General features: G+C 31.1%; 1 protein-coding gene across 1 annotated transcript in view; it reads right to left on the reverse strand.

Moving 5' to 3' along the window:
- LOC118196897 (uncharacterized) overlaps positions 1–15,485 on the reverse strand; it is a 51,838-nt gene that overhangs the window by 17,999 nt on the left and 18,354 nt on the right. Inside the window, exons 6-7 of the mRNA XM_085817509.1 lie at positions 12,031–12,132; positions 9,805–9,918 (exon numbers count right to left, since the gene is read on the reverse strand). Of these exons, the coding sequence (XP_085673635.1) occupies positions 9,805–9,918; positions 12,031–12,132 (216 nt within the window). The remainder of the gene's footprint in view (positions 1–9,804; positions 9,919–12,030; positions 12,133–15,485) is intronic.

The following is a 15,485-nucleotide window of genomic DNA, read 5'->3' on the forward strand; positions in this document are numbered from 1 at the left end:
AAAAATAGATAAAGCAAATAATAACTTTAGCATTATATGAAAACAAATCAACGCAGAAATTATTCATAAAGAAATTTTCAACGCAACTACTTATCAATTAGCAAACCTTACAGAAACATCTGTAATAAACAGAATTAAAACTTTTCATAAAAAACTAAATATTACTTTAAATCCAAGCTACAACAGATTTACTAACCTCTATGCACTTCCCAAATTCCATAAAACACCATTAAAATTCAGATTTATAGCAAATGGAACTAATAATTACAAGAAATGTAGACTATTATTTTTCAATTCAACTTAAAAAAAATCTGTAAATTTATTTTCAACGATTGTAACACTAATCATAACTATTGCTGGATCATCCATAATAACACTCCTGTCATTAATGCCATTCAAACAATTAACATACAGAACATTAACTGCTATGACTTTGAAAACTTATATACCTCACTTCCCTTTAGAAGAAATTTATACTAGTCTACTAGATCTGCCTAAACTCTTCCCTGATATATGCTCACGATTATGAATCTTAATAAATGGAAAAACTACCTAAAATGCACACTTTTTCATAACTACATTAAATTTCAAAATCAACTTTTTAAACAAGTCAGAGGTCTTTCAATGGGGTCCCATTCCAGTACCTCGCTCTGTAATATCTTTTTATTTATCAAAGAATTTAACTTCCAAAAAAAAGCTACAACCACAAGAATTAAATTACTACAAGCACACTTACAGATATATAGATGATATTATTATAATTAATAATTTTAATAAGATTGAATACTCCGAGATTTATCCAAATTGCCTTACACTTAATAAAACTAATAATTCACAAAATAGCATAGACTATCTCGATGTTCAAATCATTAATTACAAAAAAAATTTTACTTTTTGACAAAACAAGAAACTTGAGTTTCAATACTAACAAATTAAGAAATTGGAATTCCAACATATCCAAAAAAGTAATTAACAATACAATAATAAATCAAATACAACGTATAAAAATATCTGCACAGATACTATTGATCTACAATGCGAAATTTTGCTCCTTATTAAAATTCTCAAAAATAATCTAATACCTAATTCATTTATTTACCATTGCCTCAAAAGAAGCAGACGTTAAATACTCACTCTAAATCATTTACCTGATAGGGATATGATAATTTGTTCCTAAACCTGAGAAGGCGATATAAGTTGGATGACTATCAGTTGAAGGATTTGTACACTGCTCAAAAAAAAAAAAAAAAATGGGACAGTTCTATATCTCCCGTTCTACTGAGCCGATTGACAAAATTCAAATTGCGTTCTTCATGTCTCGAAAGTGCGACTTAGGATATATATTAGATTTATATATAGCACTATTCTAACATAGGTATTTTGACACAAAATCGGACTTTTTCTGAAATAACATACCAATTTTTTTACATATTTCGATTCTACGACTCAAATTACGCCTAAATATGAAATTTTGTAAAATTTGGAGCGAAATTTACGGAGAAATTCACAAATTTATGTTGGCACTTTTTTTTCAGTTAGCGCCAAGAATAGTTCACTTGGCGAACTTCTTAATATATGGCAACCTAGTTTCCTTTCCCGTGAGAGGAAAAAAAGTCTCCATCTTTCCTTTTTTCCAAATAATATTCTTTATATTATATTTTTAATTGTAACTTATTATTTTAAGTAATTTTTTCTTTTTCGAATTTCATTTTAATTGTTTAAGTTGCTTGTTTTTTTTTTTTTTTTTTTTTTGTTTGTTTGTTTAAAATAACTGTTTTAAAAATTTCTATTTACCTATTCGAACTGCGTAAATAAAGGTGCAGCGTTTATTTGTTTCAAATAGTTTTCTTTACATATATTTTTTGTATATATATTATTTTAGGTAATTTTTAAATTTTTAGACTTTTATTTTAATTGTTTGTGTTGCATTGTCTCTTCAGATAATTGTTTTAAAATTTTCTATTTATTCCTTCGAACTGAGCATTTTAAATATATTTATTAATATAAATTTTCCAGAATTGGATTTTATTTATTTGAATTGCGTTTCTTTCGGAAGAATATTTTGTAACTCAGAGTACGATGCGTTTGAAAACTGCATATATTAAAAGAGAAAACACAGTAAAGCACAGTTAACACGCCTTTCAATGTTCCGTTCAGAAAAGATATATATAAATAAGAGAGATGTATAACCGACATTTTAACTTAGGATGACGTGCATACACTGCTTTAAACAGTTTTATCATTGTGCCCATTGCTTTACACAATTTTATCCTACATTTGGTTTCTTAAAATGTTATTCATATTTTAGTCAAATATTTTATTTTGAAATCGCAAGAATCAAATATCATAAGATTAAAAGGTTTTAAATTAGAAAAAAAATACTAGTACTAAATTTTACGCAAAAATTTATTTTTTCTTCTCTTTTTCTTCAGGCATTCTACTTTATTCTTGCTCTTTTTCTTTAGGCATTCTGCAAGTATATTAAAAAGTATCCAACTTTTCGAAATAATCTTGATATTTCTGACAATAATTTTAAATAAAGTTATCGCCTTCCATTTCATAAAGGCCCACAAACGGCCGAGCGGTAAAGTCGCTGAACACTGGTAGTTCACTCCGGGGTTAGAATCCCGGTAAACGGGCTGGTTGCATGGGCGTTTTCGTGGATTTTCTCATGTGTACTATGTATGACAGCTGGTTTCCCTTAGAGAGTTCTTCACGAAGTATTTCGTCAGACCCTTTATCAGTCTTTAGAGGCTAAACATTTTGAAGGTATGAGATGAAAGGGAAGACTGGTTTCATCAAGAGGTCTTGGTTTATTTAATTATGACAAAGCACACTAGGGCTATCTGCCTAAGGGGAGGGATGCCTTCGTGGAGGACTTTCTAAGGGAAATTGGCTTGCATACACGTTACACATGGGGAAAACCACGAAAACGCCCATGCAGCCAGCCCGTTCGCGGGATTCGAACCTCGAACTATCAGTGCTCAGCGACTTTACCGCTCGGTCGCTATTTCATCAGGAGGGAAAAAAACGCCTTTAGGTGACATCCACATACAATACTGGATAACCTCCGGAATCTTCAAATAATTCGACTGAGAAAATCATGGGATTCTCCATTTATGATACGATATGATGTTCTATAACGTAATTTAAATTTATACAACCATATAGTCTAAAACCAGTCGCTCTTCACTTGATATCGTTTTTGTCTTTTCTGATAACACAAGCTCAACTGATGGTATTTGCTGGTGTACACGTCCAAGTGTTTTCTCTTTGAACGCCTAAATTCTTTGAAGTATCCTGAAAGTATATTCAAAAGCGTCCAACTTTTTGAAACATCTTGGTATGTCTGACAGCCAAATTTCCCTGCAAATGTTTGCTTACTTTTCTCCCTAATTTACTTCTTTCCTTCTACAGTTATTTTCAGTGCTCAGATAAGAAAATTAAGATTTTTCGATTGCTAGACTTCCATAAATTGTGCATCCTTGTCAATTTTTTAAAATATCAATTACATGAATTGCGTTTCAGTTGAAGACAGCCTTTCATTTTCTAGTCATTTTAACTATAAATAAAGTTTAAGGCGAAGTCCAAAGGATAAATATTTTCATTAAAAGATTTTTGCTAAATGACAAAGAAATAAAACAGTCCAGCAGGGTTTATTCTGTACTACCGAGTGACCCGATTCTTATATCGGCTGAAACAATCTAAATCATATTAAAGATCATTTTTTTTATACAATCTATAACGCGAGAGAAAAATTAGCTTCTTAAAACATTCTTTCTAAGAGGATTAATGTAAAAGATTACATTTATATATATATTTTTTTAAAGCTGGGACTTGAACCAAATTGTCAAACTTTTAAAGTTTAACTTACATGGTGGTTATAATTAAAGCTCCACTTTGAAATGGTCATAAAAGGAAAACTACCGGACCAAATGTTATCAAACTTGGGAATCGTGTAAAGGAGGTTATGGGAACTTATTTTCCGCGGGAAAAAAAAAAAAGAGTTCAAAAACTCACCACCAGGGGAAAAATGGCGCTGTATACAATATTGTTAAATGAAATAAGACACGAAAACATCTGTTTAAAATGTGTTTAATATTTTCCGAAACGTGTTACAAAGCATGTTCAATGTAGCGTCCAGCATTTTCCGAAAGCAAGTTAAATCCTGTTACTACATTCTCAACAGTAGCTCTTAGCATATCAGGAGGAATGTTACGGACATGTCAGTGTATTACATTTTTCATTTCTGCCAAATTGTTTAGATTATCACCATAAACAGTGCTTTTGAGATAACCCCATAGCCAAAAGTCACAGAGGTTGAGGTCTGGTGGAAAGAGGTGAAGTGTTGGCCTATAAGACGTTCATTCGTGAAATGTTGCCTAGGTAATTGGGCGACACACGTCAGGTGGGGCACAGCCCTGCATAAAAATCGTAGTATCTAAAATGCCACGTTACTGCAGTTCATGTATCACGAAACATTTTAACATTGACTCTAAGTGAGCTGTAATCACAGTGGTCCAGCTGTCGACTGCTCTTCAGAGCAAAATGGTTCAGTTATAAAACTAGCTGTCATTCAACACTAAACGGTGTGGAATGACTGCTATGCAATTCAATGCAGTAGGAGAAGGCAATGGAACTAGGCAGATAACACGAGGGATTTCTTTGGACCAAATCGTTTAAAAGCGTTTTGAATCAGTATCTTCATGTTTTAGTGCCGAATTCAGGCTTCAAAAATTACAAATTAACGATCTGTCAGAAAACGATTTCCAGATTGTACGCACTTGTGCGAGTGATTTGCGATCTCACATTTTCTAATCGCTAATTCGTGGTTTTCACGGACGAATTTCTCACTTACACGGATGGCGCACTCGACTTTTATCGAATTTAACGCTTTTAAATGATAATTTGCCTACTTCAAAGTTTATTAAGGGTATACAACACATTAAACCCGTCTAACAAAAGGTTAAGTTAGATTCCGACCCATATTTCGTTTAAAAATATTGCATACAGCGCCATTTCCCCCTGGTGGTGAGGTTTCGAACTTCCTTTATTTCGCGAAAAATAAATTCCCATGACATCCTTTACACGATTACCAAGTTTGATAACATTTGATCCAGTAGTTTTCCTTTTATGACCGTTTCAATGTGGAACTTTAATTATAACCACTCTGTATATTATTAAATTTTAATTTGAAGCTATGCGTTATATGTATAACATGCGTAAATTTTTCGCTTTTTTGGAAAATAAAGAATCGAAGCAAATATACTTAGGATAATGGACCAAAACTGAAAAAAACTTTCCTTCACTCCGAAAATAAAATATTGAAACTTTGACCTTGAATTTATTGGGTTATTGAAATATTTAATTTGACTTATCTTCTAAGTCCTAGTTCCGACAACAATTCCGTCAAAAATTCCGAATTACTTAAGCTGAAGTAAAAGATTTAGTATATATTCACTGTATGTTAATAAAATAATCTGAGTGTAATAAAAATAGATTATAGAAATTACGCTGATACAAACTTTTTGTCTGACTGCACAACATGTAATGGAAGAGAAGGCTTGCAGAGATTTGTTTTTGACATGCCTCTAAAAGTAGACGTCATACTCCTTTTGTCTCTTCAATGTCAAAAATCTTTCTTTTGAGAGGCAACTTTAGTTTTTCGGAAAGAAAAAAAATCACAAGAAGACAAATTTGAGGAACATGCAGGACGATTGAGTACACATACTTATTTTCGGAACACAAGCGGTTCTCCGACTTGTTATTGAATAATGAAAAGATGCACTGTCATGCAATACAAAACATTTGGAATACGTTTTCTGACTGAAAACGTAAGATTAAAAGTCATCTGCTTAATTCACAGCCATTTGCAAGTCAACTACTCGGGCAAATGCAGAATCGTTTTGATCCTGAGCTTGTAAGACAAACCTAATATCACTGGATCTAAACACTTCTTTAATGTTCCGAGAACGTTCTTGCTTCTTTAGCCCATATTCCCAGAATATTAAGTGAATACAATTATTGCAAAAGAAATTGAATATTAATTTGCACTACGGCTTGGTAGTTTACTAACGGATTAACAAAACTTAAATTCTGCTTTTTGTGTCTAAGAATACAACAATATTTTAAATATTTACAAATAAAATATTAAATTGGAGATTTAATTGGAGCCTCACCAGTTGCCTAGCATTTGAAGATTGTTAAATGCTAATTGTTTGTTGCGAAGTCTAACCTAGGCTGCATGGTTGGTTTTCGTAGTTTTCTAGGTTCTCTTTACAAAGGTTCTCTATGAAAGCATCTTAATCAAATAGCTCCCATGTTCTTTCTATGTTCAAATAACCAACTAACCTAGTTTAAGCGCGATTTCCAAGTGAAGTTACTAGCAAAACCCGAATCTCATTAAAAATCATGTAGCTTGCCAATCGGGAGTAACATGAAAGATACGGCGCCAATAATTGTATTGCTGTTACAGTACGCTGTTTCAAACTTAGATGGTCATTCCTGAATTAAATAGCCCACCAGCGGCCGAGCGGTAAAAACGCTGAATACTGGTAGTTCGGTCCGAGTTTCGAATCCCGCGAACGGGCTGGCCGCATGGGCGTTTTCGTGGTTTTCCCCATGTGTAACGTGTATACGAGCCAGTTTTCCTTAGAAAGTCCTCCACGAAGGTGTCCCTCCCTTTAGGCAGATAGCGCTCGTGTGCTTTGCCATAATTAAATAATCCAATCCAATCAACTCCTTAATTAAATATAATACATTTGTAACTTCTACTAGAGCTGACGGTAAGAATTGAAGTCCAAATAAATAATATCGTGTGCAATCTTGATTAATATAAAATTAAAAAATATTTGAACAGAAAAATATTTGCATTCATACAGAAAGTTTTTTGAGATATTTGCAATAACTTTATAAGAAGGATTTATTAATAACCGTAATAATTACTTATTATATTACTGATGATTAGGATTCAGTTCTTGACAATTACATTCTAAATTAGAATTTTAAGGATATAATGAAAATACGCTACGCACAAAAATATATTTTAGGATAAAAAATGAGTTGATTTTTTATGTTTTAAAACTTATTAAATTCATTTAATAAACATCGTATCCTCGTCGTTAATTGAATCCAGAATGTTGGGTGTCGTTTATATAATTATTCTTACTTGTCCACAGAATCTGCTGACTTATCCAGCCATTAAGTAGCTGCAGATCATTTCTACATAACCATTGAACTTCCATTAATTCAGTCTCTAGAGGGTTGTATGTTTATATCATAATTTGACTTCCATAAAAATGATTATTCTAAATCTTATGTTTCTATAAAAATATACTGTGTTTAAAAATGTGCTTTAAAAATGTGCATTTTTAAGTGCTTTAAAAATGTGGATGATAATATCAGCCGCTCTTTCAGAAACTTCAAAAGCAACAGTTTGTTTAGAAATAAATTATGCAGTTAATGTCATAAAATTTAAATAAACATCAAACGAAAATTCTCAGTTTTAGACAATTCGATTTAAACGAAGTTAAAGTAAAGTAGCAGACGATAAAACGCCGAAGGTAAAAATTTGCTCTTACAAAAGTTTACACTTATTTTTTTTAAAAAAAGGAAGAAAGAGAGAAATTTAAAAAAAAATAGTTAAAAATTTGAATAATATCATCTATAATTTAAAAAAATAGCTTTTTATATAGTATTAATAAATATTCATTACGCATCATTGAGGGAAAATATTTCATATAATTAATTTTCCGCAAAATTTTACTTGAAATTTAAGGTTAAAAATAGCTATGGCAATTCACTGTAACAAAAATCCATTAACCACATTTGGCGTTATTATGGCTCAAAAAAATGATGCCAAATTTCAAAACGCGAAAATATGTAAACTCGTGTATATCTTAGAAAATTTTGAATAAAAAAGTCTAATTTTTTGCAGATATGCTTAAAAATACACCTACTTTAAGATGATGGTAAAAATTTTATAGGTTATAATTCAAAATTTTTTTCGAAAAATTTATAAAAATTATTTAAAATAGAAATAAAAAAATAAAACACAAAAAATGGGTAAATTTTATTTGGAATGAACTTAAATTTCGAAATGTGAGAGAAAAATAAAAAAAGTTTAATAAAAAAAGAGATATTAATAAATATTTGCCAAATTCAATTAACATTGAGGAGCTAAAATTTTGAAAGCTAATATTTTAAAAACTACTCGTACAATTTTTACAAAACTTGGCATTCTGGCATAATTTGAGTCGTAGAATCGAAATATGTAAAAAAATTGGTATGTTATTTCAGAAAAAGTCCGATTTTGTGTCAAAATACCTATGTTAGAATAGTGCTATATATAAATCTAATATATATCCTAAGTCGCGCTTTCGAGACATGAAAAACGCAGTTTGAATTTTGTCAATCGGCCCAGTAGAACGGGAGATATAGCACTGTCCCCCCTTTTTTTTTTTTTTTTTTTTTTTTTTTTGAGCAGTGTACATAGTGTAATTACAATGCTGTATATAATGTAAAAAGCTAATTGTCTTCAGACTTATGCTGTTACTAAAAAAATGGGCCTATTTCTTAATCTTTAGTCTGTCAAATAACTCTTTGACAGTGAAAATTCATTTTTTCCTTTTCTTAATTTCTTCCTCTTTACGACACGACAATTAGCCAGAAATTAATTAATTTCCATTCACTAGTATATTCAAAATTTTAACAGATGGTTTCACTCACATAAGAACTCCACAACATACGTCCCTCAAGCATTCCTAGTCACTCCCTCTCCCAAAAATTACTTCACACATGTTTCGCCGACTGAAATAATTCAAAGCTAATAAAGAATTTCCGACACAACCCTTCTGAGTAAGACGCGAAGATAACACTTTGCCCACTTCCCACTAGAAAGAACGTAAGTTAATTAATGCTTTTTCTGGCCTTTTATATCTTTATGTACATTCACTTTTCGTATTATATATATTTTTTAAAGTTCAATTTTTATTTTTTGATTTGCTTTTGCAAAGATTGCATTATATTTCTTATATTTCGTAATTTTCTAATGTTTACTTCAATAACTTTGAGTTCTATTTCATAACGGCAATTTCCAATGTTTAATTTTTTACAAATAGTTTTGAATTAAAATGTATAAACACGAAGGTGTCGAGGGACAATTACTCAAGTAATTTATCAATTTTACTGCATAAATTGCTTTTCACTCAAAATTGAATTAGCGAAAATGCTTAATCAGAATGAGTTCTTTGGGGCTCTGCATTGGTTTTTGATCCCTTCAATTCATGTAATTATTACTTGATTAAAGGACGAAACACCTTCGTATTTATTTCTTAATTATTGTTTGTTGAACGGAAGTTGGTTTGTTCCCTTTGAAAAGTCAACTAATTTCCGATCAATGGCAGTGATTACTTGATTTTAATTTAATTACTTGCTTTTAACTTAATTTCATTTTACAATTGGAATTTTTGTTATTAATGATTTAATTCTAGTCTCCGTTAAACATTTTTAACGATTTACATTCAAGTTACTTTAAAACAATTTTCGGAATTAAACTTACTAACTATGGATTCACTCTTTTTAGATAATTCTACTAAAATTAATCTCAGGAGATAATATAATCACTATTTCTTTAGTATTTTATCTTACATATATATATATCAGTAAAATACAGTAGTTGAGTAATCTTATTATCAAGTTCAATGAATTATTAATGCAATAAAATTATTAAAAAATAATATTACGTAGTATTTCTTTAAACTGGTTAAATTAATAAAAGCAAAATATTTAATATTTTGTACTCACCTAATAGTATTCTTTCGCAGTTTCCATGAAGGTCTCTAAACCCTGTATTGCATGCGCACATCTTTCGTCCGTAACTGTCGAAAGAGCAATTTCCACCTCGTCCACAACTACATTCTATGAACAGTATACGAATAGGTAAAAGTGGAATGATTATAAATAATATAGAAAGAGAAAGGTACAACAAATTTTTACGTATTATATTATTTAAGCGGGTGCGTTAAATCTAATGCACAGGATATGATAATCGACTTTTTAAGTCAACTTAAGTCACCACATAGAAAAATATTGTTTTATGAACTGAGATCTGGTAACGAAAACATTCTACAATCACGTCCTTTAGGAAATTCTGTAAATAAATCTTTTAGGAAAGATTTTTTGAATAAATTAAAATTTCTTTGAATGTATTGTCGAATGCTCTTGTTAAAGCTATAACTTTTATTTCAAATGCTCCGTTGATTATTTGGGGACGACATAGCTTATTGTCGATACCAAGAATCCTAAAGTTAGTATATTTGTCCAAGAAATACATGGTGTTTTCATCAGTATCCTCATTTATGTATACATATATTGTAACTGAAAATTCGGTAAAAAATAAAGTGTTTAATTAAGCAAGTTGTACTTCAGTGAAGTAAATGATTTATGCCAAAATGAAGATGCAAACGACATACAGTTTCAAGAAAATTAAAGACAAGCTATTATAACTAATATTTACTTAATTTCAGACATCAGAAGCAGCATATTAAATCAGTTTCAGAATGCTTCTCAAAAGGACTGACTATATTGAAACTCATGTGGGGTAGTTCCTGCTCCACTCTCAGTATTACTTACGAAAACTCTACATCGCCACTTTCAACTTACTATTGGGAACCATTTATAATAACAGTCGCAAATTCTTTGCGTATAAACTAGAAGGTCTACAGGACCAAGCGTGAAGGCTTATTATTGAGGCAGTAAAATTCACGTCTATTGATACAATGTTGTTTTGGGCAAATAAAATAATTAAAAATATTATTCAAGAAAGAATTTCAGTACCTTATAAAAAAACATATCAGACTTGAAGATACTTTCTGATCGGATTATCAACTTGAAAATAGAAACATTAAGACCCAGAATTCCCATGGAACTGATGGGTCTACAAGAAAAGTTAACTCAATTCATATCAAAAAAGGATACTTCGCCGGCTGCACTAAAATGTATCGCTTTGGGAACTTTTGAGACAAAACGTCTTGAAAGTGAGTGGCTAAGTGTTTATACAGATGAACTACAGCTTTATGAGAACGTTCGAGCCAGTTTTTTCTTGAAAGTTATTTTCCTTCTATACACTAGTTGGAAAGTATGGTACTGCCTTAGTATACTGTGAAGTAGAGGCGATCTATATCGCACTAAATCAGTTAACTTTGATCAGTTGAGTAGAATTAGAAATGCAGTACTGTCAGATTCACAGACTACCATTCAGTCTAGCCGTTCTCTTCAGGCTCCACTATCATGCGAGAATTTCCAATATCAGAGACTGATTTCCTTGAGATCTTAGCATAAACGCATTGTTTTGCAGTGGATCCCTGGCCATTGTAGCTTACTTAAAACTAAGACTTGACAAAATCATATTATATATCTTATTTGACAATATTTTAAATGTTTACAGAATAATTTTCGGATGGTTTTAAAGTAAATCCGGCTTCTCTAGGTAGCTTTCAACCACTCAAAAAAGAACTGCTGCTTAAACTATAGCAAGAATTTGATTCACACTAAACTTGGAAAGAGAGACTTTTTATCCATAACCTTGGGAAATTAATAGATATTAATTTGTATACTTTTTAATGGACTGAGGATTTTTTTCCATAACTGTATGTATTTGTGGGCAGACTGTAATCTAAACGAGTTAGAATGCGTTATTAGAAAATAGCACTTGATTTGATCGATAAGTCGTAAGGTAAAATGTATTTATTTATTAAACATTTAGAGATACTTATTGATTCAAAATCTACAAGAAAAGAAAATTGCTTTATGGCTTGATTTTGATTTTTATCTGTTTCTAAGGAGGGAAAGTTTACCTCCTTTTCACTTAAACAATTTTCGTTACCATAACTCATTACATGTTATGGAATTAATTTGTCCTTTATAACGTATTATTACAAATTCACCAGAGGCGCTTTTCGACTCCATGATCCTTTAACACTTTTAAGCGTTCAACATGTTAAAACGTTTTCTTTTATCTTGTATACTTACCCGCGCACCATCCACTAAATTGTGCAAATCCTTCATTGCAGGAACACTCCTTTTCTTCGAGAGCGTCTAAAGCGCATTTTCCATTGTGCCCACAGTCACATTCTGTAAAAGGAAGCGAAATTGATAAACAGTAATACCAGTAATACAGAAACGTTTTAACATATGGTATAAAATATTGCCATGTACATTGTTATTATGTTTTAATATTTTATATAAAATATTGTCATAAACTGCCATAAAGAATGAATTGAAAAAGTCTCATGTTCATGAATAGAGTTCATGCTTATTTATGATAAATTAAATATTTGACAGTAAAAAAACTGTAAGAACCATTTCAAAATTACTCTTTTTGCCATTTCAAAACAGTCATGTACAATAATTTGAAAACGCTTTTAAACACATTGCAGTGCTATTAGGGTTTTTTTTGGGGGGGGCGTTTTTATGCCCTTGCCGAGACTCGAACCTCTTGAATACATACGCGCCGCGTGTGCTACCGTTACACCCCGAAGGAAGGTTAGAGAAACTACCTTATAACATTTAAGCACAGTATTTCTTAAATGAGTTCACAACAGTTCATAACTATTAATATGATTTGCAATAATTCATTTATTAAAAAGTAAATGTATTGTTAATTGCTTTTATATACGCACATTATTTTTTCATACTATGGAATATTCATATCATTATGGAATATTCATATCATTTATAGTGCATAATTTCTTACTTTAGCTAAACCACCTGTCAAATAGTAATGCAATGTGCTATACGAGTGTGCAGCAACCCTCCTGGCCGAAAATAATCGGCCTCAGGTACACAGATTAAAACAAAAGTACAGTTAAGAATATGAAACCAAAATTCCCAATATTGTCGTATTGCCATTTATAAAGTTCGTCAAATCCTTTGTAAATCTAAATTCTTTCCTGGGGGGGGGCAATATAATTCCTTTATCAAATAGAGGCAAATGACAGTAGCAGCCTTTCAAATAGCGGTCAATGTAAATTTGCACATTCAAGACTTTTATCACGAAGTGCCATCAAGGCATATCCTGCATTTCGAACCAAATTTACGAAAAATATTTTGAAATCCTGTTTCCTCAATAACCCGGACAGTAATAGTAATGCACTTTTTTTAATTATTTAACCCTTTAAATAAGTGTCCACTATTTACGATGGTGCATTTAAATCTATTTTGATTAAATTCATTCGCTTATCCAAAGTCTATACTTCACTTCATTTTTCAAACAAAGACATTCTGATTAAATTGGGGTTGTCAAAGAAGTTTTCAAACCCAGATTGTAGAGTCATTAGGTTATTTTGAAGCAGAAGACATGAAAATGAGCAATGCTCTCATTAGGACTCGAACCCGGCTCTCTCGAATATGTGCCGAGTATGCTACCGTTACGCCACGAAGGCATGCTGTAAAAAGAGAGAGAATACCTTATATACTCCCCCTTTAAAAGAGCGACAGGGTATTAAGGGACCTGGTCACCAAATCCTGGTGGTGACGAATCATTGTTCACCATCTCCTAGTTCGGGCGCCATTTGTAGAGGCTTTTTAGAATTTTTCGGAGTCAAGAGAGTGAAGGAATTCTCAATGCCCAAAATGAACTCGAATACGCGCCGAGTGTCCTGCTGTTACACCACGAAGGCACCGGAAGGAGCGAGAAAGTACCTTATGAGTTAAATTTAGAGATTTGCTTCCCGCTTTTTTAAAAGAGATCATAAATAGAAATAAAGATCAAAGGAGATTAGTGAGAGTTTTTGTTTCGGCAATTAATCCAGCTACATTTTGCAGTGTGCGTGCGTATCAATCGCATGTTCAAATTTTTTTACATAAATATACATGTGCAAACTTTGATTATTGACATTTTTTATATAAACATACATGTGTCAGCTTTGACTATTAAATGTGTAAATGAAATTATTCCGAATAAATAATAAAAAAAATTATGTTACGTCATTGTGCTTTGTTCGTTGCTTAAATAACTATCTTAAGAGAAATACGTACTTCCTATGTTTAGGAAAATTTTAACTCAGTCGAAATCAGTTAATGATGAAAGTACACTTTTCTTTCAAAGTATCAAGTTGGAAGGAACATAAGCGAATCTTAAAAATATTGGAGCAAAATATGTTTTCAAGTAGTTTTTGAAAGAATAATCAAATATTTAACTTAAGAGAAATGTTTTTCTTATATGTCATATCTTAGGGCTAGATGAAACCGAAAGTTATTAATATTAAGTTATTCTAATATTAAGTAAATATTAAATTATACACATCTTGTGTACAAACGATAAAGTAACTCTTAAAAAGTTGCTGGAGCTTGCCAACATATTTTTTAAGTACGTAAGGATATTGAACGCCTTTTAAAAGTACTTGAATAATATACTGTATTTCTTTCGCTTTTATAGATTCAAAATTTGAGTTTTTTAGGCATTATTTTACAGGATTTTGATAGCGATTTACTCATTTTCTCCCACTGCAAAATTCGCTTCTGATGGAAGTTTTTAATTTATTAATTTTGTATTTAATCTTATTATTTAATTATGCAAATTATATTTATTAAGTCTGCAAGTTAAGTTATGCTTTTTTTATGTCCTGTACTATTGAATTTAGAAATATAATCGAATTTCAACAATCTGCGGGCTTTTTAATCTGGGTTTTTGCGAAATGAGATCTTGTCCTTCGATTAACTTTGTACAGAAGTGGTTTTCTTCTAGTTGTTCAACCATGAAAATTACATTTTCTTAGGACATTTCTAATTAATAACATTTATTAGTAGACCTGCTAGATATTTGTTGGGCTTCTAAAAACGATTTATCTGCGCTGGATTTAAAATTACGAATAATATTTCTAAGACCCAATTTCTTTTTGCTATCAGTGAAACAGCCTGGACACCCTGTTCATAATTTATCATCTACCAAATCTGTTTTACAGTAATTTGAAATTATACTATTAACAGTAAGTCTGCTTATATTCAATAGTTCACTTGATTTTTCCCGTAATTTTTCACAATTCCAATGAAAGGAAATTTAAGTTTTCTGACATAAAAATTATCATATAGTGTTTTTGTCCCGTGTTAACAAATAATTCCTCAATCTTTAACTTTTTTAAGTTTAAAATCCTTCTTTAATGCGTTTCACTCGAGAAATCTGCCAAAATCGCTTCTTTTATCTTGTTTATTATTTTATTGCTTCAATATTTTTTTACTTTAATTTCTTATTTAATGTCGACATATTTAGGACACTTCATTCATACATACGTTTTACTTAATGTTTTCATAAAAACAAAATTAACACGATATTTAGACAGAGAAGACACGTAAAAATGCTTAGAGTTTGAATAATTGAATGTCTGAAAGTTTCTTACGCCCTAGTACGTTTTCGAGTCAATGTATATCGTTTAAGCGAAGCGTTTTATTTAACGCAAGATAACCTTAAATGAGAAACACCTGTTTAT

The sequence above is a fragment of the Stegodyphus dumicola genome, chromosome 1 (genome assembly GCF_044657685.1).
Source record: "Stegodyphus dumicola isolate Sdum_Otavi_A_Nest chromosome 1, ASM4465768v1".
NCBI classification, from domain to species: domain Eukaryota; kingdom Metazoa; phylum Arthropoda; class Arachnida; order Araneae; family Eresidae; genus Stegodyphus; species Stegodyphus dumicola.